This window comes from Phasianus colchicus, chromosome 1 (genome assembly GCF_987193195.1).
Source record: "Phasianus colchicus chromosome 1, bPhaCol1.hap1.1, whole genome shotgun sequence".
Lineage (NCBI taxonomy): Eukaryota > Metazoa > Chordata > Aves > Galliformes > Phasianidae > Phasianus > Phasianus colchicus.
Genome location: NC_143436.1, coordinates 56,695,662 through 56,720,197, shown reverse-complemented (window position 1 = coordinate 56,720,197; position 24,536 = coordinate 56,695,662). Strand labels below are relative to the sequence as shown.

At 41.4% G+C, this 24,536-nt stretch overlaps 1 protein-coding gene across 3 annotated transcripts in view; it reads left to right on the top strand.

Annotated features, from left to right (window-relative positions):
* TBXAS1 (thromboxane A synthase 1) overlaps positions 1-24,536 on the top strand; it is a 244,181-nt gene that overhangs the window by 41,795 nt on the left and 177,850 nt on the right. For all 3 annotated transcript variants that reach the window (XM_031589765.2, XM_090143922.1, XM_090143912.1), the window contains one exon: positions 22,523-22,616. In XM_031589765.2, coding sequence (XP_031445625.2) covers positions 22,523-22,616 — 94 coding nt within the window. The remainder of the gene's footprint in view (positions 1-22,522; positions 22,617-24,536) is intronic.

Sequence of the window (24,536 nt, the reverse complement as noted above, 5' to 3'; positions counted from 1 at the left end):
GTGAGACAGTGCAGGTATGCACACACATCTGCACAGATGTCTCAGTGATGTTCTTTACATAGAATTAATAAAATTATTCCAAGTTTTTGTTGGTAATTCTGAGAAATCTTGTATTTTTTTTTTTTCCTGTCCCTTAAGAGAAAGCCAAATCTGTGTACATTCATTCTGAACTGATGTAAAGGTGTGTGCGCTGCAGTGAACTAAATCAGTGGAAGTTTTATGTGAAGGACAAAATCTATGGAACTTGAATGCTCAACACTTTCTCCTTTATTCTGCTTGTTTCTTCAAGTTTACATGCAGTTAACCCTTATTTCAAGATCAGTGAGATTCCCTGTGCTGCAGACAGCATGATTAATTAATCGAGAGCTAACAAGTCTGTAATCAGTAACCAGTTTTAGCAGTCCAGATTAAGCAACCTTCTTTCATATCCCCTGTAGCACCATCATGTGTATCTCACCTGCTAACAAGAGATCCTCTGCAGGTGCTGCGAGGCAGCAGACCTGTTTCTGGAAGGGGTAGTGCAGGTTTGAAGTAGTGAAATCACTGAGACCTGATGTGGATGCAGACTCTGCCTTTACCAACTGAAAGCCAGGCGCAAACCCGAGGCTCTGCGGTGATGTGCCACCACTCTGGTGTGAGATCAGGCTTTTGATGGAGGAGTAGTTTAATATGAGGCGAAGTAATTAGAAGAGCTGTGGATTTTTTTGCCTCTCTGCCAGAAGAGAAGCACCATCTGGCCAGGACAGGGGATAGCCCACTTCTCCACAGCAGTGCTCCCTCCCTGTTCTTGGAGAGATAAACTGAACTTAACACATAGTCCTCTACTACCAGATGATATTCAGGAGATCGTTGATTGACACGGCTTTGCTGGCAGTGTCCCAAGAGCTCTGCTCAATCCTATTCTTTGCTGTGCTTTACCAGTGCAGTGTATGTGGCTGATGAGGTGCTCCGGTAGTCCTGTAGCAGCTCAGACCGTACAGTCAGCTTTTTGTGGTTGTGTGATGGGGGAACAACATCAGTTCAGCCTTTTGGATGAGACATTTTAACAGCTTGGTGGTGCCTCCCCTCCTGCCTTATAGGCCAGCTACTGCTCTGGGTTAAACTCACAGCAGAAGTGACTGGCCAAGTTAGATAATATGAGAGTCAGAGCTTCTCAAGGAGCAGTTATGGTTTTGTTTTCCCAAATCACAAATTAGTTTATTTTTTTTCCCATAGAGATGAGTGGAATTATGATAATATAAAATCCTATTAAGGAATATTGTGTCTGAACACTGATTTCTGCTTTTAGAGGGGTTTTCTGGGTCTTTCTTAAGGCTGTTTTCCTGTTGGTATGTCAGTAACAAAGACGTGCATTTTGAAGCTCATGTAGTTTGAGAAACTTAAACGGTATTTCTCGCTTGATAAGGTCCAGTTTTGAGAACATAATGTGTTTATTGCAGGTTATCAGATCACATCACTTATAATTTGCTCTGAAAAGCGATCAATTTCTTAGAATAAAATGGCACTGAAGAAAAAATTCAAGTGTTTCCTAATATAGTGCCCCACAGTCTATCCATAGAAGATTTTTTTTTCCCTTTTTCTTGTAATACCTATTTGCACAGCTCCTAAGTGCTGAAGTGCGTTTTCCTAGTGCTACGGTTTGCATGAAATGTAACTCAGAGAAAGTGCAGTTCACCCTCCACAAAAGCTTAATGTAAGACCTAAGCGCTACTTAGATTTTAATGTAAGCCCTGTTTTGATGGGCTGAAGTAGGATACCTGCTGACTCCGTGCACAGTGATGAATTTCACCTCTACGGTTTGATTTGCAATTGATGTTAATGAGGGGATGGCTCACAGGGAAAGCAGCCAGCGTGAAGACAAGTGCAGAGGCTCTGCCTTCATCTGGGAACGGTTATAGGTGTGGTGCTCCAAATTTGATATGGCTTTTTTATAGCTTGTGAAATAGAGGAACGAGTCGGTCTGTCAAAAATTAAGTGAGGGCACGTTTTCTACTTTCCACTGCTTGTAGAGCAGCTCAGCAATAAATAGCAGTAAGCAAGTGAAAGATGTGGAAGAGAAAGTATGGCAGGGCAAATATAGAAAGGAGTTCCTGAGGCTCTGGGCTCAATTCACTGCAATTGGATGCACCCGTTTTATTCTGTAAGCCTTGTCATAAACTGGTAAAGCTTTAAAGCTCTATCTTATTAGGTGATGTTGGCTCCCCTATGTGAATAAGCTCTGTTACACATGTCCTTGACTTTGTTCTTCAGAACTTACTAACGTGAAATTTTTTTTTGTAGACCAGCAAGAGATGCTGTTAGGTAGGGTGCAAAGGATCTAATTCAGCTTCGTGGTCAGGTTTTGGGAAAACTTTTGCAGAGAACCTGAGAGGTGAATGGTTTATTCATATCTATAGAAACAAGATGAAGAAAATATGAAGATTGATGTTTTTGGTAGGACAAAAAGGAAGGGAGGCACAAAAAGTGGCCAAGAGGTATACTGAAGCATGAGATTTTTCAGTCTCTAAAAACAAAGATGAGAAGATTTAGATTTTTGAATTCTGCTTGCGAAATATAATTACCATTTTGAGGGGGGATTTTTCTTTTAATCCCCTGAGTGCAGCTGGAAATCAGGGGACAGCTTTGCAAAGTTGAGCACTGAGCAGAAGCCAGCGGTGCTTGGAAAACCAACAAAAGGAAAGCAAACATCTGCTGTGCTGCCCAGCACGTGTAGGCCAGCTTCCTCATGGAGGAACAAGGGATTGCATTTACATAGCTAAGGCTTTGAATTTTCATTGGTGGCAGGGAAGGGAACATATCTGAGTTCTCTATGGTAGTGTTCTTCCAAGTGGTGCCTAGTGGGATTCAGAAAGAAAATATTTTATAGATCATTAGTAAGTAATATATAAAAAAAAAAATTAAAATACCGTTTACTTGGTCTTTAGGTCATCCTTTCTTAATTTCTGTTTTTGTTTATAATGTATGTAAGATACTAGAACAGTAATACCTATATATATATTTTACTGATTGTCTGCATGATCAAATAATTCTGCAGGCTTATGCAGACTACAGACTACGTCCTTCGCCTTTGATCACACTACTACCCTGCTACAGCAAGGGCAAAATCCTTATCGTTCCTTTATCATACCCAGGCCTTGCTTCTGCTTTCTGTAAGTCAGATTTTGTCAGCCTTTCTCATGCTCTGCAATACTTTTTATTCCAGCACTACAGCCAATTAACACAACCATATCAAATGAGATTAATTGCAGAGTGAGTCTGATCCAAAACCCATGGAGGTCAGTTGAGGAACTCCCATGGTCTTCAGTGCATTTGAGATAAGGCCCAGGATGACAAGCTTGTTGAAATACAGTAGTTAAATGGGTCTGTCCCTTGCTCTTTTCCATTGATTTGATTGAGCTGTGCTGTTTTTTTTTTTTTTTTTCTGAGAGGAACAAAACAGTGTGTTTGCGCATGGGCTTGTGCTTTCCTCCTTTCGCTCCCCCTCCTCCCTGTGCTCACATGGATTCAGCATGGAGCCGACGCGCCGTTGTGTCAGCTAACTGACATGGAGCAGCATCTTCCTGATAAAACTGGGGCTCTGTTTGATGTGATTGCAGTCAAGTGGGCTTGATTTGAATAAGAGATTTTTTGAAATCTATTTTTATGCAGATTTTAAAGCCTGCAACGTAATGAGTCAATAAGACAGCTATTAACACTTCAATCTTTTTGATATCCAGAAACTCAGAAAGAAATGGATGATATCTGACTGCCATAGATTTAGCCATCCTTTTCTTGCTTGGGTTACATTCACCCTGTTTTATATGCTGAGTCTGGTATTGGAGTAGTTCCAGATTTTTGCAAATCTGGGGTTGCTACATGAAAGGCTCTTTAGGTGTACTGAGGTGCGCATAGAGATATCTCTACTGCATCCTTCCTCCATTTCCACATTTCTATTTCTGTGATAATGTCCATCTTTCAAGGTAATCATACAGCATCTTTTACTGACCTTAAAAAATATGTTTTAGGAGTGCCCGCTCATGACTGTGTCCTTGTGATTTTTATTGATTACAGCACGCTCGAATAATGAGCCTCAGATTCTGTTGTTATGCAAGTCATGGAAGCAACGTATCCAATTCTTTAAAATAAAAATAAAACAGAAAATGTGATTATATATTTTTGAAAGGAATTTTCTGTCTGTTTATGAAATGTTGGGATAAATGACACATACATTCGATTTTCTATTTATTTTGCTTGCCCCTCTGAAGGTATGATCTTAGTTACGCTTATTGAGAGTCGCCTGTGTACAAACACAGGATACAACTGAATGTATAAAAAGCACGCCTAGCATTCACGTGTTTACTATTCCTAAATGTTCAGACTGGGTAATTACACAGGACGGTGCAGATAATTAAGGGTTCATGCCATACACATGAGGCAGAATCGAGCAGACAGTTGTGTGTCTCAACTGTGTGAGAGCTGTGTCTCTGCTCTTCAAATTACAGCTTCTGAGGGCTTGGGTAATATAATACATGGAACAAAGAGGGCTCAACCACAGCTAAGTTTCAGTTCTGCATCATCACGTGCAGGCCAGGCCCACAGCAGCCTGCTGCTTGCTGGCATGGTGCTTCTCCGGGCTGATCTGTGTGTCCATCTGCCTCAAGGTGGGGCACACCCTGCCCTCCGCTCTGCAAGGCCCGGGCCTACTTTCTTTGTTTACACCCATGTTCTTCTCACCCTTCCTTTCTTCTGTTTTCTACCCCTGTGTACTGCTGTTTCGTCCTTCATTTTCTAACACAGCTGTAGTCTGTTTCAGCCAGGCCTTTCTGTCATTTGAATTGTCATGGCCTTTGTGGTCAGAATTTCCTCTGCTGTCCTCAGGTGCTCATATGAGGATGCATCCCTCTGTTTGTGGGGAATTCCTGCACAGTTAAGACAGAGTCCTTTGACTTGTGCAGCTAATGCAGATTTAGCAGCTTTGTCTTTGGACACTGAGGTTTGAAAAATGTGGCTGCAGGAGGCAATGCAAACTGCACAATCTTTCTCCTTTCTTATAAGAGAAAAAAACAAAAAACATTTCCAGTAAGTGGGGATAATATGTTGTGGGGTATGCAGCCCCTGGTTACTTTTTTGGATCTATTTTTTAATTAAGACCAGGAATATTTGTTCTGTTTAAAAGTTTTATACATTTTGCCGCTGGAGCAAAAGCAAGGACCTGGCAAAGTGGAGAAGCCTGAGCAGCTAACATGGGTGCTGTAATTGCTGCATACTGCCTGAGCTGACAGCCAGCCTTGCTTAAATGCTAAATTACCTTTGAAAACAAACAAACCACCACAGGCTTAAAGATTGCAACATGCCTTTCCACCAGCCATGACTTGCTGAATGAACAATAGGAACAATGGTCTCAAGGGCTGACTGGTGCCCTGCTGTTTTGACGGGGCCCCTGAGTCATCACCTCGCTGCTTCCCCAGCTGGCTGCAGGTAAGCACGAGGTGCAGCTGCCAAACACCAGCAGCTACCATTGCCAAAACCTCCTCCAAATTCAATCATGAGTGCTTCAGGTAGCTCAGTTCCCAAATGTCCCACTACTGGATACTGCTATCAGAAGCTTTTGCTTTCTCAAATGTTAGTTTCTGACATCATTACTTTTGTTGTAAAAAAAGCTATAATAGGGTGCACATGAAAGCTCGTCAAGCAAGAAGAGATAAACAGCGCACACACAAAAAAGTTCCATGCTTTGCTATAAAATACAACTCCATTAAGCAGACTTGTTTCAGATTCAATATAGCAACTGTTCTCCTGGCCCTGATCTGTCATGAGAGAAGAATAATGACACAGACTTAATTTTCAGGATTTTTGGGCCCACAGGTGGCCTGCCCATAGTAGCAAGTCTCTGGTTCATCTTATGTTGCTAATGGAATAATTAATCCCACCTGCCTGCACCTCAACGAGTGGTAAACCAGGGCAGTCTGGCTGCTGAATGATGTGTGGTCTTTTATGGATGCTCAAATTTTGAAGCTGAGAATGTGCATGTCAGGCCTGGCATTTAGGTATTGAGTGAAAAAATGAGTTGTTTCCCAGTTTATGTTGGAGAGGAGACTTGTTTAGAGGGTCTTCATATCAGTGACTCTTTTAGAAAATACCCTATGTATTGGTGAATCTGTTTGGATTTGAAAGGGTAAATTTTGCATTTTTTTCCCCCACTTTCTTAAAAGATGTTTCATTTATTGTCATTTATTGTAGCTTGGAAACCATTCTACACAACCGCTCGCATGTCAGCACGTACTCTTTTCTCTGTCAAGAGGGCGGCAGAAAATCCTGCAGTGATTTTGTGATGCAGCAAGAAAATTCAAAATGCGAATGATGATGTGATCTTGCGTCTCTGTGTTCATTGACTTTAATAGGCAGCGTAGATGGAAGGCTCCATGCTCTAAAACAAGTTTAATTAAACTGCGTGGTAGGGTAAGATAGTAAAACAAAAACCAAGTGCTTGGTCCTAAAGAAATCTTTCAATTCAGGAAGGCCTACGGGAGTCTGAGGCTGTTTCTCTAATTGTTACCTCGCTTGATATCTCAGCTTAGGCTCCCATTTAAAGAGGGAATGTATCTGTCTTTGCAGGTAAGTTGTGGGCAATTTTAACCAAAGCCTTCTTGTTGCTTTGTCTTTCAGTTATGTGGTTGCATTGGTGTGGAAAGGGCCTGTTCTATGACTTTGTTGCTCCCAGATAGAAGAGTATGGAAATAGTCCCTCTTCCATGGGTAGCTAACAATTAGAGAGATAGTTAATCACTTGTTTATTTATAGGCAAGAATGAGCTGTGCAGCCATCTAGACTGACTTCCTGTGTATTCAATCTGTGTGCCTTCCTTCAGACCTGCTGGGGGAAGTCCTGTTGTTGGGTTTCATGTGTGGTATGACTTAAAAAACCAAACATATAAAGACTCATCCCCCCCCCCCCCTCCCCCCCCTAAAAAGGCAGTCTTCTAAAAGAATCAGTAAGTTCACTAGGTCCTGTCAATTGCTTTAATCTCAACATGCCCCCCACCCCAAGATGTATAATCTTAATTCAGTGTTATGTTTCTACACTGCCCTGTGCCAGTCACTGCAGGTAACAGCTAAGGCCCCTCTCAGCTTTCCATTCAATATGCTTTGCTAACTGAGCTCCCTAAGCTTCTGATTTAGAGGTTGTTTTTAGTTTTGTTTGTTTGTTTGTTTTTAACCTCATCCTTCAATTTTTCTCTGCAAGCATCCTTTGGGCTTTGTTCAGTACTCCCATACCTCCTGTGTGGTGGTGGGCCAAGGCTTTGTAACAGTTGGGCAGCTGCCTAACTTGTGTTCCACATGCTGCTTCTTGCTTCTCTTTGGAAGCCCCCAATATCATAGAATCATAGAATGGCTTGGGTTGAAGAGACCTCAAAGCGCACCCAGTCCCAACACCATGCCATGTTCAGGGCTGCTGCTCACCAGGTCAGGCTGCCCAGGGCCCCATCCAACCTCGTCTTGAGTACCTCCAGGGATGGGGCACCACAGCTTCTCTGGGCAGCCTGTGCCAATGCCTCACCATCCTCTGACTGAAAAATTTCCCCAACATATAAACTAAACTTTCCCTCTTTTTGTTTGAAGTCATCTCCTCTTCTCCTGTCATTATCAGACCATGTAGAAAGTCGGTCCCCTTCCTGTTTGTAAGCTCTCCTCTAGTACTAGATGGATGCAGTGAGGTCTCCCTGGAGACTTCTCTTGAAAAGAACAATCCCAGCTTTAAGAGGGGTGCTCCACCCCTCTGATCATCTTCATGGCTCCCCTCCAGACCCTAACACCTCCATATCTATCTTATATTGGGAGCCGAGGCTTGGATGCAGTGATGCAGGTGGGCCATCGTAAGGACAGAGCAGAGGGGGGTTATGTTGGTGCTTCTAGCACTGCCGTCTCTGTTCCCAGCTGTAGTCAAAGCAGTGATCTCGAATGTGCCTATGGCTTTGCCAAGTACAGATCTCCACGCTGGAGGTATGATGTGGTTTCTGCTTCCTCGATGCATCGCTAGGCTGCCAGATGATTTCATTTCCTTCTTCTGCAACTGCAGCCTGTCCTTTTTGCTCTGTGCTATCCTTTCAGTCTTTATGTTGGTGTTAGCTTTGCCAAGAAGGAGCTTAGTGACTGAGATGACCTCATGGCTCGCTGCTGCCAAAAGGGATATTCCCCTTCTCACCACCCTCTGCAGGTGCTGACTTACACACATCCGATCCTTCAGTGGACCTGCCTGGCTACTTACATGGGCACCCTTCGCTCTTCTTCTGGATGCATTATCACCAGCAAAAGAATTTCATTTCTGCTAGGTTTGTTTGCAGGTCTAGTGGTTACATCAGCTCTGGCAAAGATCAGATGAACGTAGGAAAAGCAGCAAGGGGGGGATCTGTGGAGATGGATGCTCTGGGGTAGGAAACCATGTCTGTCTTTCAGTAACAGTTCTCAGGTTGTCTCAGCTACTTCCTGCAACCATACTATAATAAGTGGTCTTCTGGCTGGATTATTCCTGTGAAAATTCCATGTCCAGGATAGGATTGTTGGAGTTAGTGAAGCAGGACTGTTGGGGTGGTGTAAGACGACTAACAGTTGATAAATAGCTGCTAGGACAGATTTCCAATTGGAGTCCCTTGGCCATTTGTATTGCTTTACAGCAGAAGGATGGCAGAGAGACTTGTGGACATGTTCCTTGGCACAGAAACTTTAGGGTTAGTTTTATAATAGTTGCAACTCCTGTTTCCTTTTATTAAAGAATGGGAAACTATTCCTGAAATTCCTGCTGCCAGGGGATCTGCTGATAAATGCCTTGTGGTTATCAGCTATCTTTTGTGGCCAAGAACTAAATCAGCTTTTAATTTGTCTAATCTGGTATCTGATTGGTTCTCCATGCAGCGTGAGGTCTTTCAGGCAAGATGTTGTGTCATCTACAAGTACTGGCACATTGGATCAGCCTGAGTAGATGCTATTGGAAGACTTATTTTTATCAAATGTACCTGTATCCCTGTCCCCCTTCTTGCACCCCCCAACACTATCCAAAGTAAAAGGCTTGCCTGGTAATACTGAAAAGCATTAATTACATTTTTAGTTTCTCCTCTAATTCCTTATTGATGGCATCCCAAATTGATAGCTCCATTATTTTATCCAGGGATGTTGTCAAGTTAATTGACTTAATACCTCCACTTTTCTCTGGTCCCTTTGCATTTTGGGATTATGCTGGCAATCCTTCAAATACTCTGAGTTGTGCCAGTGTTCCAGGGGATGTTAAATTCAATATTTTTAGTATAGAGAGCATCTTAGCCATTTTGTTAGGTATATATTATGTTCACCTTCAGCAGCATTGTGCTTTCCTCAGTTGCAAACTGTAACTTTGCTATTGCACCAGTTTAAGAAATGCTTTTTCAAAACGTTGTTTGTTCAAATACACATAACTGTGGATGCAGAAGTGGAACCAATCAATTTTATCAACCACTACAGGTAGGCAGCCACCTGCCTCTTCCCTAACATGCTTCCATTTTCCTCTTTCTTACTGCAAGAATCCTTGGAGTTTGTTGTCTTTTTCTGTGTTCTTTTGAGAACGGAAAGACATTATACCAACTAACAGGTCCCTAAGTTATTGCAGTGGCAGTGGGTAGGTTCTGGACCTTGGCATGGTTGTGAAGTAAAAGGATTGTGAGGGACTAGGTACTGCAGCAGAGATCCAAAGAGGGGGAGACTACAAAGCTAGCAGTAATTGGTGTTCTGTAATTTGGAAAATCTTCAGCCCTTCCTGTTTGCTTTTCCCTAATATTCAGCAGGGCAGCTTCCCATTCTGAAGGGAGCGTCATGTCAGCCCACTTCTGCTGCAGATGCCCCTTCAAGCAGTAGATGCATGTAAAAGACAGATGCTCAGTGTGAATGAAAGCATGACATACAGAACTCCACGTGGAAAACAAACAGCAAGCAAGACACACAAATCTATTAAATACTCATTTTGTTCTCTGAGGACTTGAGCAGACACGGTGAGTGGGGCTGTATATGGATGTATGCATTAATATAAGATTAGGGCTTTCTGAAGGTTTCAAAAGTAGCCCAGCTTGAGTTACGCACTATGCAACTATACTGGGAATAGCTAAATAAAACTGCCATTATGCAGTGTGGTATGCCATCATGGGAATGCATCATCTTTCCCAGGCCTTTACACTGCAGCCACTTTTTGACTTACCACTTTAGGGACTCATTACTGTCAAAGCGTTTTCTGAGCTCTAGTAGTGGCCAGTGAGGGTCGCTTTTTTCCAGTATACCATGTTTGGCACAGTATATTATATAGTGCTCCATTTCACTTGTTTTGAATGGATTGTGCCAATACTTTCTTCTCAGAGCCTTTTCCTTGTTCTTCCAATTCAAAGCTTTTAACCCATTGCTTTTTTTTGCTGTGATTAGATCTTCTAGCTTAGTTTAATGTAGGAGAAGCACAAAACTCAAACTTCCCAGCAGTAATTGGAGGTATTTGTCTCCAGGCCTCTAGCTTCATGTTTATTGTTAGCTCACTGGAGAGAAACTAAAGCTGGAAATAACAATGCGGGTCTGTAATTAGCCCTTAAAAAAGAAATTAAAAAAAAATATATATATAGTTATTAGTGTAAGAAATACAGAAATCCAACTGTAATAATTACTGAACACATTCCCTGGTATCCGAGTCTCCTCCTTATTTGCACTGTGGCTTGATGTGATGTTGAAGATCCTGCATCCTGTGTTCTGTATGTGACTTCCTAAACTTCGCCTTTCTCACAACAAACCTCTTTCTTTCTGCCAAGATTTCTGTAGTTTGTATCAAACCCTGCTTTTACGCTATTCTGTTCTAGATCTCAGTTCTGTTGTCGATCCTATTATTTTTATCAACTTCTTAAACTTTTTTAAAGCCTCTCATTTGTCTGTTCTGCCTCTTAAAATTATCACTGATCCGCACCCAAGCTCTTGCGGAGAGGGTAAAGCAAACTGGCTTCTGCAGGCTTCAGCTGTCCTCCTGCCTCTCCTGCCCACAGTAACGACTCGCTTTTGTTACCTCCCTGTGGAGTTCTAGACCGTGTTGGTGGTTAAAAAGTAATCGGCTGATAGTATGCAGGCTTCCCTCCCCGTTAGAGGACCCTGTGTTGATGATTTATTTATCATGTTCACTTTAGAGGGAGCTAGGATCCTTGTCAGTGATCAGGGCTCTGCTGTGCAGTGTAAAGGGGAGATTGTCACGGTCTCAGCAAGTCTGCTGTTGATGTGTTGAAGACTTTTACTTTCCTGTGCCAACAATGTTAGAAACTGTTCAAATGACAGAGGGTGAGCTGGGACAGGAGTGCAATAGTGCGGCCTTTGAGAAGTGCTGGGCAGCTCAGTAATGGATTCATATGGCATATTACTTGTGCTGCAGCACATCAGATATTAAAGACCCAAGAGCCAAAGAAGCAGGCAATAGTAATGGACTTTCTTTAGTTAGCAGGGAGCAGTGGTTACACACTGCATCCACTGGTCTGCCGGATAAACAGTTGAAGAAGGAACACGACTGATACAGCAGCTAAGACACTTCATTAAAATTAGCTCTTCCTGTCATGTGTTCAACAGCTTCATGGAAAAATAGGACTGCTGTGGGTTATGGGTGATCCACACAAGCAGACCACGGAGTGAGCTGTCATATGCTCAGCAATGCAAATCAGCTCTGTTCCAGGAAAACCATTTTCATGTCAACCTGTACATGAAAATTATTTGACTTGAACAGAGGTTTCCTTATGAAGTTAAGTGAATTATTTGTAAGGATTGGAGTTTGTTTGTGTCATGGAGGGATGGCCAGGATGGACTTCAGAACACAGTCAGAAGATGAGATAATGTGCAACAAGCATTATTTTAATAACTACCAGGCCAGAGAGGAACATGTCAGCTTACAAAGTACACTTCTGTCTGAAAAGCCCAACCGGCTGTTTTACAAGAAACGCACAATACAGCTGCATTTTTCAGTGATTAAAGAAGGAAAATACCTTTCAGTCCTGCTTGCACTATGTTTAATGCTTTGTGCATTATTCCTGCAGTAGTCAGTTGCCCAGTCCCCTTGTTGTTCAAATGGGTGATTCAAAGCTCTGGGAAACCCCACACGCTTTTGTTTTGCGTTTAATCTGAATGGCACTTGGGAGCAATGCTTGAGTCTATTTTTTTTTTTTTTTAGGTAGATTTTGAATTCAGAGTATCTCCTTGAAGTTTGCTTCTTGTGATCCTTTCATCCAGTGTGTTTGAAATTCTGCTTTTCCTTTGGCTGCCTTTGGCATCAATTCAACTAACTACCTTCTGTTTTGTAGTAGTTATCAGCCTTGGCTAGTGGCCCACAATAGCTTATTCAAGCTGGGGATGGTGACTGCCTGCTGAAGCACACTGAAAGTTGATTAAAATAGTTTCTCTGCTCTTCCTGTCACATGCCTACTCTTGCTAAAGGGTCTTCTGCTATTGCTGTGGTAGGGAATAGAATTTATGCCTATACCTTGTCCCTATTCACATTATCTCTTACATGATGAATGCATGCTATGAAAAGGACTGATCTAGTGTTCCTCCTGTGTCAACTCTTACCAGCCCATGGGTACCTCCTGGAGATGTGAGTAAAGTGCAAAGAAGAGGCTGGGTTTATTTATTTATATTTCTGCAAGCCTTTGGGCCCAGCTTCTAAACTTCCCGTTTGCAAAGGCTCAAGGGAAGAAGGATCACCTCTTTCTTCCCTCAGTAATTAATGATACTGCTCCTTGGTGACCATAGAGCTTTGCACTTTTTCACTAAGGGAGCTCTTCAGACACCGTTCACTTTAATTCTAGTGGCGTTACGCAGGAAAATATTATGCTCTAGACTTGCAATTTTAGAACATGTGTTGGTAGCTTCTCTCACTTAATCCTGGTGCTTTGTTGCCAGCTCTAGCACTATTTCATGATATAGCAGATTGTCATTTGTTCCCTGAAGCATTCCCGCTTCCAGTGGGTACTTCTATGCTACTTAATGTGTCAGCTACAACTGCCTGCCGGGCCATGGGATCACTCCTCCAGAGGTGTGTGTGCCTCTTGTATCTGCACGATGTGGAAATGAAAAGGAGGGAAAGAAGTGTAATGTAATCATTGTGATGTCTTTGTTTCATACTGGAAATAAAGGAAAAGGAGAGGAACAGAGGAGTGAAAGTCAGAGCAAGAACAGAAAATCAGAGGCAGCCTTTCTCCTTGTGGCATCAGAGTACTCCTGGTTCACAAGTCATGGGTGCCAGGCAGGCTCCAGTATTAATTTCAATTTTATTTTAGACTGTCTGGTAATGTACAGTATTACAGCATCTCTTCTGCAATTAAGGGTCAGACAGTGTTGTCATTGTCACCCCCTAGTATAATAGATTATAACTTGCATAAAATAACTAGCTATAAGCTGAGACTTTTATGTGAGCTCTTAGTCTGAACCAGCACTTTCTTTATTTCTAATCTGGCATACTTAATTATAGGCGGGTCTGAGAGCACTACAAATTAAGGTTGTGTGATGCTCCCATTATACAACTCTATTTTCAATTGCCTATTACTCTATCAAACTTTAACCAGCTGGGCTTGAAGTTTTCCAGGGCTAGTATTCACCATAGGAAGAATTATTGAAAAAATTCAGATAAAAGTTGCTCCATGATTTCTGAGACAAAGGCTAAAGAACAATGTTGTTTTCCTTGCTTTATTTTTAGGATTGTGTAGTATTTATACTATTGAGAGGTGATACTTGATTTTCATATTGATTTTCCTATGCTTTGACAGAGGTATTCAATATTTAGTGGTAGGAGGTGGTTTGTGTCAGTGGATATATCTTTTGCCTTTCTCTTGCAAGTCTGAGTCAGCTGTACTCCTTCCAAAATTTGCAGTTAGCACACATTCATTGGAATTTCTTTTGTATATATGTAACTTGAAGTTAATATTTCTGGTTCTGTCTTTGCTAAGCATATTCCCACCCTCTGGGAAGCCAGTGCCTGCGTGCAGCTCAGCTTGCTCCAACTGCAGGAACTCAAAACCCTTTCTGTAGCTGGTCCCTTGTGTGATAGCATCAGCGAGATTTGGGCACAAGGCAGGGAGCCTTGTACCTCTCCACCAGCCCTCTTCCTCTTGGCTTGACCACCAACTGCATGCAACACATCCAGGCAGGAGGGAACGCCTGAGTTGTAGGAATGTTGCTGTGATGAGAAAGAAGGGGACTTGTGCAAGCGGTCTGACAAGAATGGATTTAAAGAAGAAGGAAGTGGGGTGAGGAGTTGCATGGAGGAGGGTGGGTAGATGAGATGGGCAGGAATGGATTGGGGAATTCTTCCCTTTTGCTGCATTTTCTCCCTGAGGAACTACTGGAGAGGCCCTCTGCCTCGCAGCTCCCTTGTGTGAAAGACAACCTGCTTCTCCTGTCAGCTTTGCTGTTAGCTCATTTGGCACAGGGCTCTGCTGTGGGTCCAGGGTCTATTGATGACCCCTCGGGATGCAAAGTGATGCAAAACGATGGATTTTTAATGAGCTCTTTAAAAACCTGAGAACTTGCATAGAGAAAGTTGCATTAAAGGCACATTAGTGAGTGAGATTGTAAAGTCAAGCACATGAAAGTTGGGAAATGCCAGAGTGAAGTTGAGCTGTGGAACATTAATTCAGGCACTCTGTACATTTTGAAATGATCTCTGGCTCTCTTATCACATCCATTTCTAATCTGCACATCTGCAATGTTCCATGCACTGAATGAATGGTGTCCCCTTGATGTTAACTTGAATAAGTAAATAAAAATAATAATAATATAATCAATTCATATGCAGTGTAATCATGAGGTCTATGTGCATTTTTTGAGAACTGTCACAGGGAGGTGAATTGTTCCTGCAGTCTGTCAGAAGTGTTGAGGTTACAAGAGGGGAAGACCACTTGGGGAAGCCTGGAGGTTTGTTCCAGAAGCACTTTGTTTTGGCAGGTCTGACAAAAGGAGGAAGTCCTGTGTTCCACACCTCATCTTCAACTGAGGAAGGCCTCTCAGGCTTGGAGGCATTGAGTAACTCTGAGCCTCTGGGAGCAGTTTTGTCCTTTTCCTCTCTCTGTCAGAGTGCAAGGCCGTGCAGACCTTATGCCCACTGAGTGCTCTGGATGCACTGCTGCCCCTGAGGAATGTGGTACCATGCCTCAGCTCCAAAGCTTATTGCTGCTGTCAGGGAACTGACATCAAGAGAGCTGCCGGGCACAATGGCGTGGATTTTAAATGGTTCTGAAAGACAGCTGAGGTATGAGTGCACTTTTGAGAATATGACAGCACTCATGGCCTTGAGATAGTACCATTCTCACGGTGGGCATCACAATATCTGTGTGAAGAAAGGTAGGGAAGAGGAAATTGATGCTCAAGAAAGCTATGGTACCCATGGTTTCAGGGAGCAAAAGGAAGGCCAGTTCTGTCATTAAGGCAGTGGGCTTAGAGGGCTCAGCTCAGCTATCAGCTCTGACCCAGGTTTCCTGTGGATATTTGTTATGGTCTCCCACGTGCATTAAACTCCAGATCTGTTGTGGACACCCTTCCTTCATGTCCACACAGGATAGAGGTCCCACCTGTTTTACCAGGGATACCATAGAGATGTAATGATGCAACTGCTGTTGACCTCCATCATCTTGTTTAAAAATGTCGAGCTCACAATGAAGGGATGAGGCTATGGATTTATGACTTGTTCATTTGCTCTTTATTTGGAAAAGTCAATGCCCAGTGTGAAGGGGCTGCACTCTGAGAAGTGATAAAATATTGTCATTGGCCTGCTGTACAGACCATCTGTCTCTCCCTGGGCTTCTCTGGAGCATGGTAAAGCATGTTGCTTTTCTGTATGGTCTTTTTTTCTTTTTCTTTCTTTTTTCTCTCATTTAATTGGCCTTGATTCACTTCTATTTTTTTTTGTTTTGTTTTGTTTTGTTTTGTTTTGTTTTTTAAATCAAAGCAACTTTAAACACACCGTGACAACCTGCAGCCTTATTACATTTAGTCCCTTGAGCCTATCAGGTCTCTTACGATAAGAGACACTAAAAGAATTGTTCAGCAGACCAGAACAGTATGGATTAAAAAAGGATTGTTAGCAGATAGATGAAGGATAAATGTGATACTGGGCATATAATTTGGCCTTTCCTGCACATTATTTCATTAAAGCACTTGCTAATGCACCAGGAATAATAATCCTATGGTCACTTTTGTTTCACAGCTGGAAAACATCTGCCCCTGTGTGTAATGTCTGTCTTATTCTTGTGCAGTTATGTCAAAATCCCAACATGGGGAGTGCAGACAAGTGATTAAGAAGAGCAAGCATCATGTGGAAGCTCTTAATACCCCTAGAACTGGTGTTACAACCCCACAAACCCATAAAAGTATTGGTTTTTTGCAATTGAAAGAGAAATTGCAGTACTCAGCTTTATCCCAAGCTGGCTAAAGACTCTTTTGAAGCTTACCTTTAGAATATATTGAAACGTTACTTGTGGATTATTTATTTATAGGAGCAGTAGTCATTTTTTCCTCTGAGATGAATACTCTGCACATCCAGATATATTTCCTTTCAGCAGAATTCTTCGTTTTCACTAGAGCAACTGCTGGGTAACAGCAAAGGGCAATTTGGTAGCCTTTGACCACAGTTACTAGAACAGGTGATAAGAAAAGAGTTAATTTCCTCAATTTTCTGTCTTCTGTTTCAGTGCTTAAGTCTTGTGGGGATGGATAGCTGAGTTTTTAAAATTCTATTTTATTTTTCCTGTGAGTTCAGTTGCTGGAGGTGATAGTGAGAGGTGATACCCTCATTGGCTGCGATGCATACTGGAATACCCACTTTCAAAACCGGTTCTCTTTGTGTTCCTCTGTTGGGACTGAATAATGCTTTCCTATATCATTTGTCCCGAGCATGAGATGAGAGTAAAGACTTGTCTGATGGCAGCTCTCCAGTGATCTTGATGCAGTATCCATAATGCAGAAATTCCCAGAGAGGGCTAAGAGCAGAAACTCTGACTCTATCGCCAGCCCAGGGATGATATCAGTGTCTTGGTGAGATTGTACTTTCTAGGCAGGGCTCCAAGGAAGGCTTATATATTTTATGAGCCGTCATTGTAAAGTTTGGGAGGCTACCATACTATTTTGTATATTATCACCTCTTTGAGCAAAGCTACATCCTAGTGTTAAGTGGGATCTAGTGTGGGTATACATTAATAGAGGCAAATAGGTGAAAAATGTATGATTATCTCTTACTTGGCAGGTATGATTTCCATTATTTCAACAAAATACTTTGTTTTCCCACACAGTCTTCCAAAATAACACATCTCCTAGCTCCCAACAATAAGATTAAAAAGCATCACTTTTTTCTCCCCTCCTCTCTGCGTGTCCTAGTTTATAGCTTGCAGATATTATTAGGTTGTGCATTACTTAGATGTAGAAGGAATGACGCATTTTCTATTGAGAGAGAGATTTGGGGTGGTTTCAATGGTGTGTTGAACTCTGATGCAGATTTGGCAACTCATGAATGATTTCTGTTGTACAAATTGATTGCACTTAATGGTAGATTGTGTAATACTTTTTCTTGCAGTATTGATCAATACTGGATTGCTGGAGCAGATAGCCTGTTCTGTCACACATATTCATCACAACTTCTAATAATTATCTGTTCATTTTAATTCCTTCTCCTTATTTTTTACACGGTGTCTTATAGCAGAAAGTTTGTGTTTCATGTTGCTGAAGTCACCCTTGCTGGTGTACAGGAATGTATTTGGTGTGCTGACTTTCTCTTAACAGTTCTGTTTAATCTACGCAGAAAGCATCCAGCTCTGTGAGGCCATTTGTATATCTTTAAAGAGTTATTGAATTGTTTATTGATCCACTTCATTACTGCTGTTCCTCTGGTTTCTTTTGATGTGTTGTCACTTTGTGCAAAATATAATGCCAGGGTTTTAAATGAATAGTTGTGCAGGAAGCCCTACGTATGTAAATATTATGGTATATTTCTCCTTTGAATGAGAATGTGCTGGGTTGTCCAGTCAATATTGCTGCCACTGGAGTCTTATCCTTTATCTACCCCTCCCTTTACACAAAGACTCCTTCCTGTCATCGTCTTTAGAAAAGCAGAGTATGAAGTTTCATCTGTTAGGTTTTGTAACAGTATTATCTCTTAGGCTGCCAGAAGCTTACAGACCAGTTCCCTGCTTACAAAAATATATTTTTTTCTCCTTTCCTTTAATCTTTTCTCTCTTTCATATTTGTTAAATTCACAAAATAAGTCCTTGCTGATTTTTCTTTAATTTTATTTAATCCCATTTTTTTGGTAGCTTTTTGAGTGTCTAGAATAGACAGGATCCTGTGGCAAAGAGTTCCATAGTTAGAATATTGATTATTTGGAAAAGCACTTCATTTTAATCCTGCCACCTGAATATGTATTTGTTGTCTCTGGCTTTTTTTTTTTTTTAATTTGGTTATTTATTTATAGCAATGATGACTAATAATTCTTTATTTATCCTCTCTAAGTTATGCAGGATCTTAAATGTATTTGTCATGCTGCGTCATTTGCTTCTTTTGCCAATATTATAGGATGGATACCTATTCCTGGTATGGAAGTTATTCTCTGTCATTGGCCATTTAGGTTACTTTTCAGTATCTCTTCTATTTTTAGATTGTTTTAGATGAAATATCAGAACTACAGGTGACATTTAACAGGAAAAGTGGAAATGTATGTTTTCAAGTAATAAAAATAGTGTAAATCTTTGGAGTTTTTTTTCCTTTCATTTTTTTCTTGCAAATCCTATTCATCTTAGGGAAAAACAAGTAGTTCTTGACTTGTCCTTTCTGTTTGCTAGTCTGCTGGCTGGTCTTCTTCCCTTGGTGTGCTCACATATAGAATCAGCATTTTTTATTTTGGAAGTTGCCTGATAACGGATACATTTTTGAGATATATTAACACACAAAGCATCAGATTGAGAAATAAGACTTCCTGCTGGTGATGAGGCAGATTCCGAACTGTTTCATTTAGATATCCAGCTTCTTCTGTCACAGGTTACCTAGTATTGTGGTGGATGTCCTGTCCTTGGAGACTTTCAAGGTAAGGCTGAATCAGTCCCTGGGCAGCCTCATCTAGCTGTGGTGTCTGTGTGCATTGCAGGGGAGTTGGACTAGATGGCCTTCAGAGATTCCTTCCAACTCTAAGGATTCTGTAATTCTGTGATTCTTGAGGTGAATGAGATGTGACTACCTGCCAGGCAATCCTGCCTGTTTGCACTCCTCCAGCTTCTAGCCTACCTCCCCTTCCAGCAACAAAATCTGGCCAATCTTCTTCCTGCACTCTTCGTGCACAGCTCCGCAAGCAGCTGGCCAAATGTGTGTCATGGGTGTGCTGAGTAGATGAATCACATAAATTAGCCCCTTCTAGTTATCAGTCTCGTCTGGCTGAAGAGGCAAAGCCTCTGCCATGAAGCTGTCAGATGCACACACTGCTGATGTTCATTTGGTGTTACACAGTACAGATTTTTTTTTTCTTTTTTTCTTTTTCTTTTTAAACTCCCCTTCCTTCCCCCCCAGATCTCCTCTTTTTCCTCCTCCCACCCCCTCAAATTGGTGGGCATGAGCTGAAATATGACAGAGATAAGGGAAGGAAAGAAGCTCTTAAAATGATACCTTGTAATATTAAATCTTTCTGTGCATGCAACATAGTCTGTCCTTCAGTGCTTGCATACTTTTTTCTGCAAAACTACAGATATTTCAATAACGCCAGAAATATGCTGAAGTCTCAGCAGCATAGAGCTGTATGTATTTATTAATGAGATTTCTTTTTTTTTCTGCTGGCCCTGCCCTTTTGTTGGTGTACTTCGGTGTGTAGGTTGACTACTGTCCTTCTGTTTCCCATCTCATTGTAAGCTCTGTTTCCCTACCTTTTGAAAACCTGCTTCCAGTGCAGCTGAATAAAAACCATCAGAGAAAACTCTTAGAAGGAAAAAGGAAAGCAAATCCTTGGTATGGAGCTGCCAGTACAGTTCAGAAGCTGACAAAGATGGGCTGCTCATCTGAGCACAAACAGTCCTCAGAGCCCAGGTGTGCTTCTTGTCTTGTGAGCCTGGGTGCTGAGCTTTGAGCACTGCTCTCCTTAGCTCTGCTTCTACGTATTTGGAGATCACATCAATTAATTGGTGCAGTGTAAGATTCTGTTACGTTTGTGTTTCAGTTTGCAGTGCAGGGAGAACAGGAGTATACAGTGTCCACTCTACAGTGAAATGAGCAGTTAGCTCCAGCTCCAGCTCTGTTTTGTAACTTGTCACATATTCTACATTGAAAACATCCAGTAAAAAGTGCAGCAAAACTGACTGGTTTCCGTTCAGATAGGTTTTCATCTCTTCTGCTGTTTACATACAGAAGATGAGGACTTTGCTGTGACACAAAGGCACTTTAGGCAGATTTCAAACAGCAGCAAAAAAATTCTCTCTATGGGGAGGAAAATGCATCGTGTAGGCTGCTTGTCATTTTGATGTTAGAATGTGTTGGGTTTTTTTTTCCCAAGCATGTCAGCTATTTCAATTTAAAATAAAAAATAAAAAACTTTTTAAAAGCAGTTAAGTAGCCAGAAAAGTCAATAATATATATAAAAACTATAATAAATGTTGACTTATGTGCCTTTTTTCCTCAAAATACCCTGTAATACTGAAGTAGTGTTTTGACACAGACTGAAGACACATCCCTTCTATTCAGAAGGTTTACATTTGAAAAAGTTTCTGCTGCCTCGGTGAGAGAACATGATTGCTATTTAAAAATAATCATATCTGTATGTTCCGATTGCAATTTCTAAAAAGTATCTTCCACAAAAGAAAATCCATTAAGAAAATTGGTATTGTGCTGCAGGAAATCTTCTCAAGAAATTGAAATACAAAAAGCTACTGACTAGTTACTTAAGTCCCATTCTGTTTTGTTGGTCAAATGAGATTTAACACTCTTAATTTCCTATGTTTCTTTTTCTAGCTGCATTCTTTTTCCCACCTGCCAGGGAAGAACCCTTTTCTAACACCAACTCCTTCCTCTTCTCCATCCTTCCTGCGCCCCAAGATTTATGAATTATTTACCCATTTGAATAAAGAAGAATGTTGCCTGCATTATGTGGGGTATTTCAAATGAGGCATATGTAGTTTATGGGATATGAAAGCAGAGATGTTCATGTTGTAGCAGTGGGTTAGCACAGTCTTCAAAGTCAAGACTGTCAGCTGGGCTTTGTAGGGGAGTCAGCTCACTGGGATCCGAGGGCACTGCTCCTGACTGTGTCTCTGTTGTGTAATTCAGATGAATTGTAGAAGTCAGCAGCCTAAAGCAGCTGATACCATGACCCCTACACTATATTCAGTTCATGGTTTTTAATTTAATTTGATTTAATTTGATCCCCAGTCCCACCATCTTTGTGCTTCAAAGCTAAAGGACCACTTAGTAGTTCAGAACTGCCCTGTTAGGAGGGGCTCTGCTCTCATACTTCATCTTCCTCTCAAAGAAGCGTGGTTTGCAGTTACCAAAACTGCACTGGATGTGGAAACATCGTGGAGTGAGCGGGGACAGCTGCAGGAATGCTTTAAAATTGTTATTGCTCTGAGCTGGGGTGTTAATCAAGATACTGTGTTTATTAATCTTAATGATCTTTTACACAGGTCCTCCTGGTGATAGTGTTCAGCATGATAACAATCAGTATTAATGTGTCTTTGGCTAATCAAAATTGCTGCAGTCAGCTCTTGCACTTACAGGTTTTGCTACCTGAAATCCACTGACTTAAATTTATTGTGTGTATTAAGAAAGAAAGAGGAGAAGGCTTTGGGGTTGCTTCCTCCCCTACCCGTTATTGTCTCTGTTGACATGCTACAATTCCATCTGAAACAAGGGATGCATGAAGCTTTTCAGTCTGTGTTTTGTTTCCCTGTGGTTTTTTTTTTAATCTTTGTTTAATTTGCTGACTGGCAGCTGGAAAATCACTTAATCAGCATATCTGGCCCAAATACTAGGCTTGACTTGGAAACACTGACAGTGTCTTGGCTCACTCACAACTGTGACTAGTTTGAATTCCTGTTCTGTTCCTGTATAGGTAGTGGTGACAGAAGAAGAAGAAAATAATCATGTGAAGATCTATTTTGCTTATTTCCCAGCTATACCTGGGAGTTCCCATTTCAGTCTTGCCATAATCTCACATGACTTTTATGATTCACTTACAATGCATTTATGGTGATCTTTGAGGTCCCTTCCAACCCAAGGCATTCTATGATTCTAAAAGACCTTCCAGGGGAAGAGGAGTAGCTCTCTATTCTAACTGCCCAGTTTGCAGGCCTGTGTTTAAGTCCCTTCATTCTTCTTCTCTCTCAGAAGTGCTGGTTCCTGTGTCTCAAGCAGCATTGTCACCAATCTGATGGTTCTCTTTGGCCAACACTGAAAGTATTTTCTCCCTCTCTGAACTCAGGGAAGCCTCCTGAACAAATTAGTGTGGGAAGCTTAAACATGACAAGGTTAAAAATTAACTTATTGCCTTATTTTTTCCAGGTATTCCACCTCAGCCTTCTCCAAACTAAGCAAAGTGGGAATCAGACATCCCCCACCTCTTCCCTTCATTGGAAACCTGCTCTTTTTCCGTGAGGTAATAAATAGTTTCATTTCTATCTATCCAAAATGATGGGAAGAGTGACTAGGAAGTAGGAGGAATTGAAGGGGACCCTATGTTCAGTACTACCATCTCTGTAAGCATCTCCCTCTGGAAAGAACAAGGAAAACACAGCTTTTTGAGCAAGTCTGTAGGAACAGTTGTATGCAAACAGCACTAATTTCAGGGTAAAATAAACTTGAGGGGAAAGAAAATGCATAAGCTCCTACAGTTAATTACTTGAGCTTTTCCAAGAAAGTTCATGCACTCAGTGAAACAAACTTAGTTATGTGAATAGAGCAGATTATGTTAACTAGCCCCAACTGGTTTGTTCTGAGTGGTTTTGGCTCACATGACCTTTCTATTTGTTTGGGTTTTTGCTGATAGTACACATTTATTTTAAAGCTTGTAATGTTTCTTGCTTGTAAGCAGTAACTGGAGTCAGAGATCACTGGATGCTATTGCTTTGTGCTCTGGATATTGCCTTCCTGGACTGGGAGGGGAAGCACTGTAGATTCTGCCATCAGATTTAATTCACTTACACTTCTCTCCCTTCACCTCCTGTTAGTCTGTTCACGCTGATCTGTTCTGTTTCTTGCTTAGAGTCTGTAATGCTTCTGATTGTCCACATGCTGTCAATAATGAGAAGCTGCCATTTTTCTGGTTGGACTCTAGTGGCAATTCTAAGTCAGTGTTTGAAATAGTGATTGAGCACCTGGTGGGAAGGCAGGCCAACCCAGGGGAGTTCAGGCATGTGCAATGCACCTGAGTTACCAGAAGGGCTAGAGACAGGATCTACCCAGACTTCATTTGGGGGTTGGCAGTGGAAGCAAGGATGTCTTGCTACAGATACCTATGTACCTGAGGCTTTCTGAAGATAAGCAGCTTCTTTTCTTTATTTCTGTGCCCACAGCTGTTGTATGGGAGCAAATCCTCATTTGCTCCAGCTTAGGACCTTGTCACTCTGCTGTCATTGCTGTGCTTTCCATTGTATTACAGACTTCTACAATAAAGTCTCCCAGATGTGTCTGTTTCATTCTAACAACTTTTCAGGAAATCTGGGCTAACTCCAGCTGCAGCCCAATATCCTGTTTTAAGTGCATAGTCATCAATATCCATGCTGAGATTTGAATTATTAATGAGAATGTAGTGCCTCTTACTTTGGTTTTCATGGTGATTGTTCTGTCGATATCTGACTCATTATTAGGTAAAACCCACTTAAATACCAGTTTTATATGTACATCTGATTTCATTTAGAAAATAGCATAAAAAGTGGACTTACTTCCTCTTCATTCATTTGAATGGAATTGGTAGGATGACTCTGAGATACAGAGGATGCCAATTGTATAGAATATAGACCAGTTCACCCTCATTGTTCTGGTTTAAAATCGGCTGGATGGGATGAAGTGACTCATTCTTTGGTGGCAAATCCTGTTAATATTAGTTACCTGCTAGCTCTTGCTGTAGGAGAAGCTGCCTAAGTTATTTTGTTATGCTGTAGATAGGCTTACACTGTTACCAGTGGATGAGCAGAAAGTTTCTCTGAACTATTATCTGTATCTGTTAGGCAGATTTCATTACCAGTGTTGCATTCATTGAAAGTGCTTATAACAGGCTAACAATGGTATGATTTTACTAAATTATGAGTAAAAACAAAAATTAAAGGTAGCCATGAAATCATGTCTTAAAGAATAAGAATGCCAGATAGGATTTTTGAGCAGTTGAATGATGATGCGAGAACTTGAGCCCCTCTAGGCTGTGTGTCCAGCACAACAATGTTTCACCATCTATCCTGTCTATTGTTTTCTAGCCAATATAAATAGGAAGGGATGAATCTAGTCTCTTTGTAATCTTCCTTTTCTCGTATTTTGCCATGTCTTCTGGACTTGTACTTGTGGCTACTTGTTTAGCAGTAGT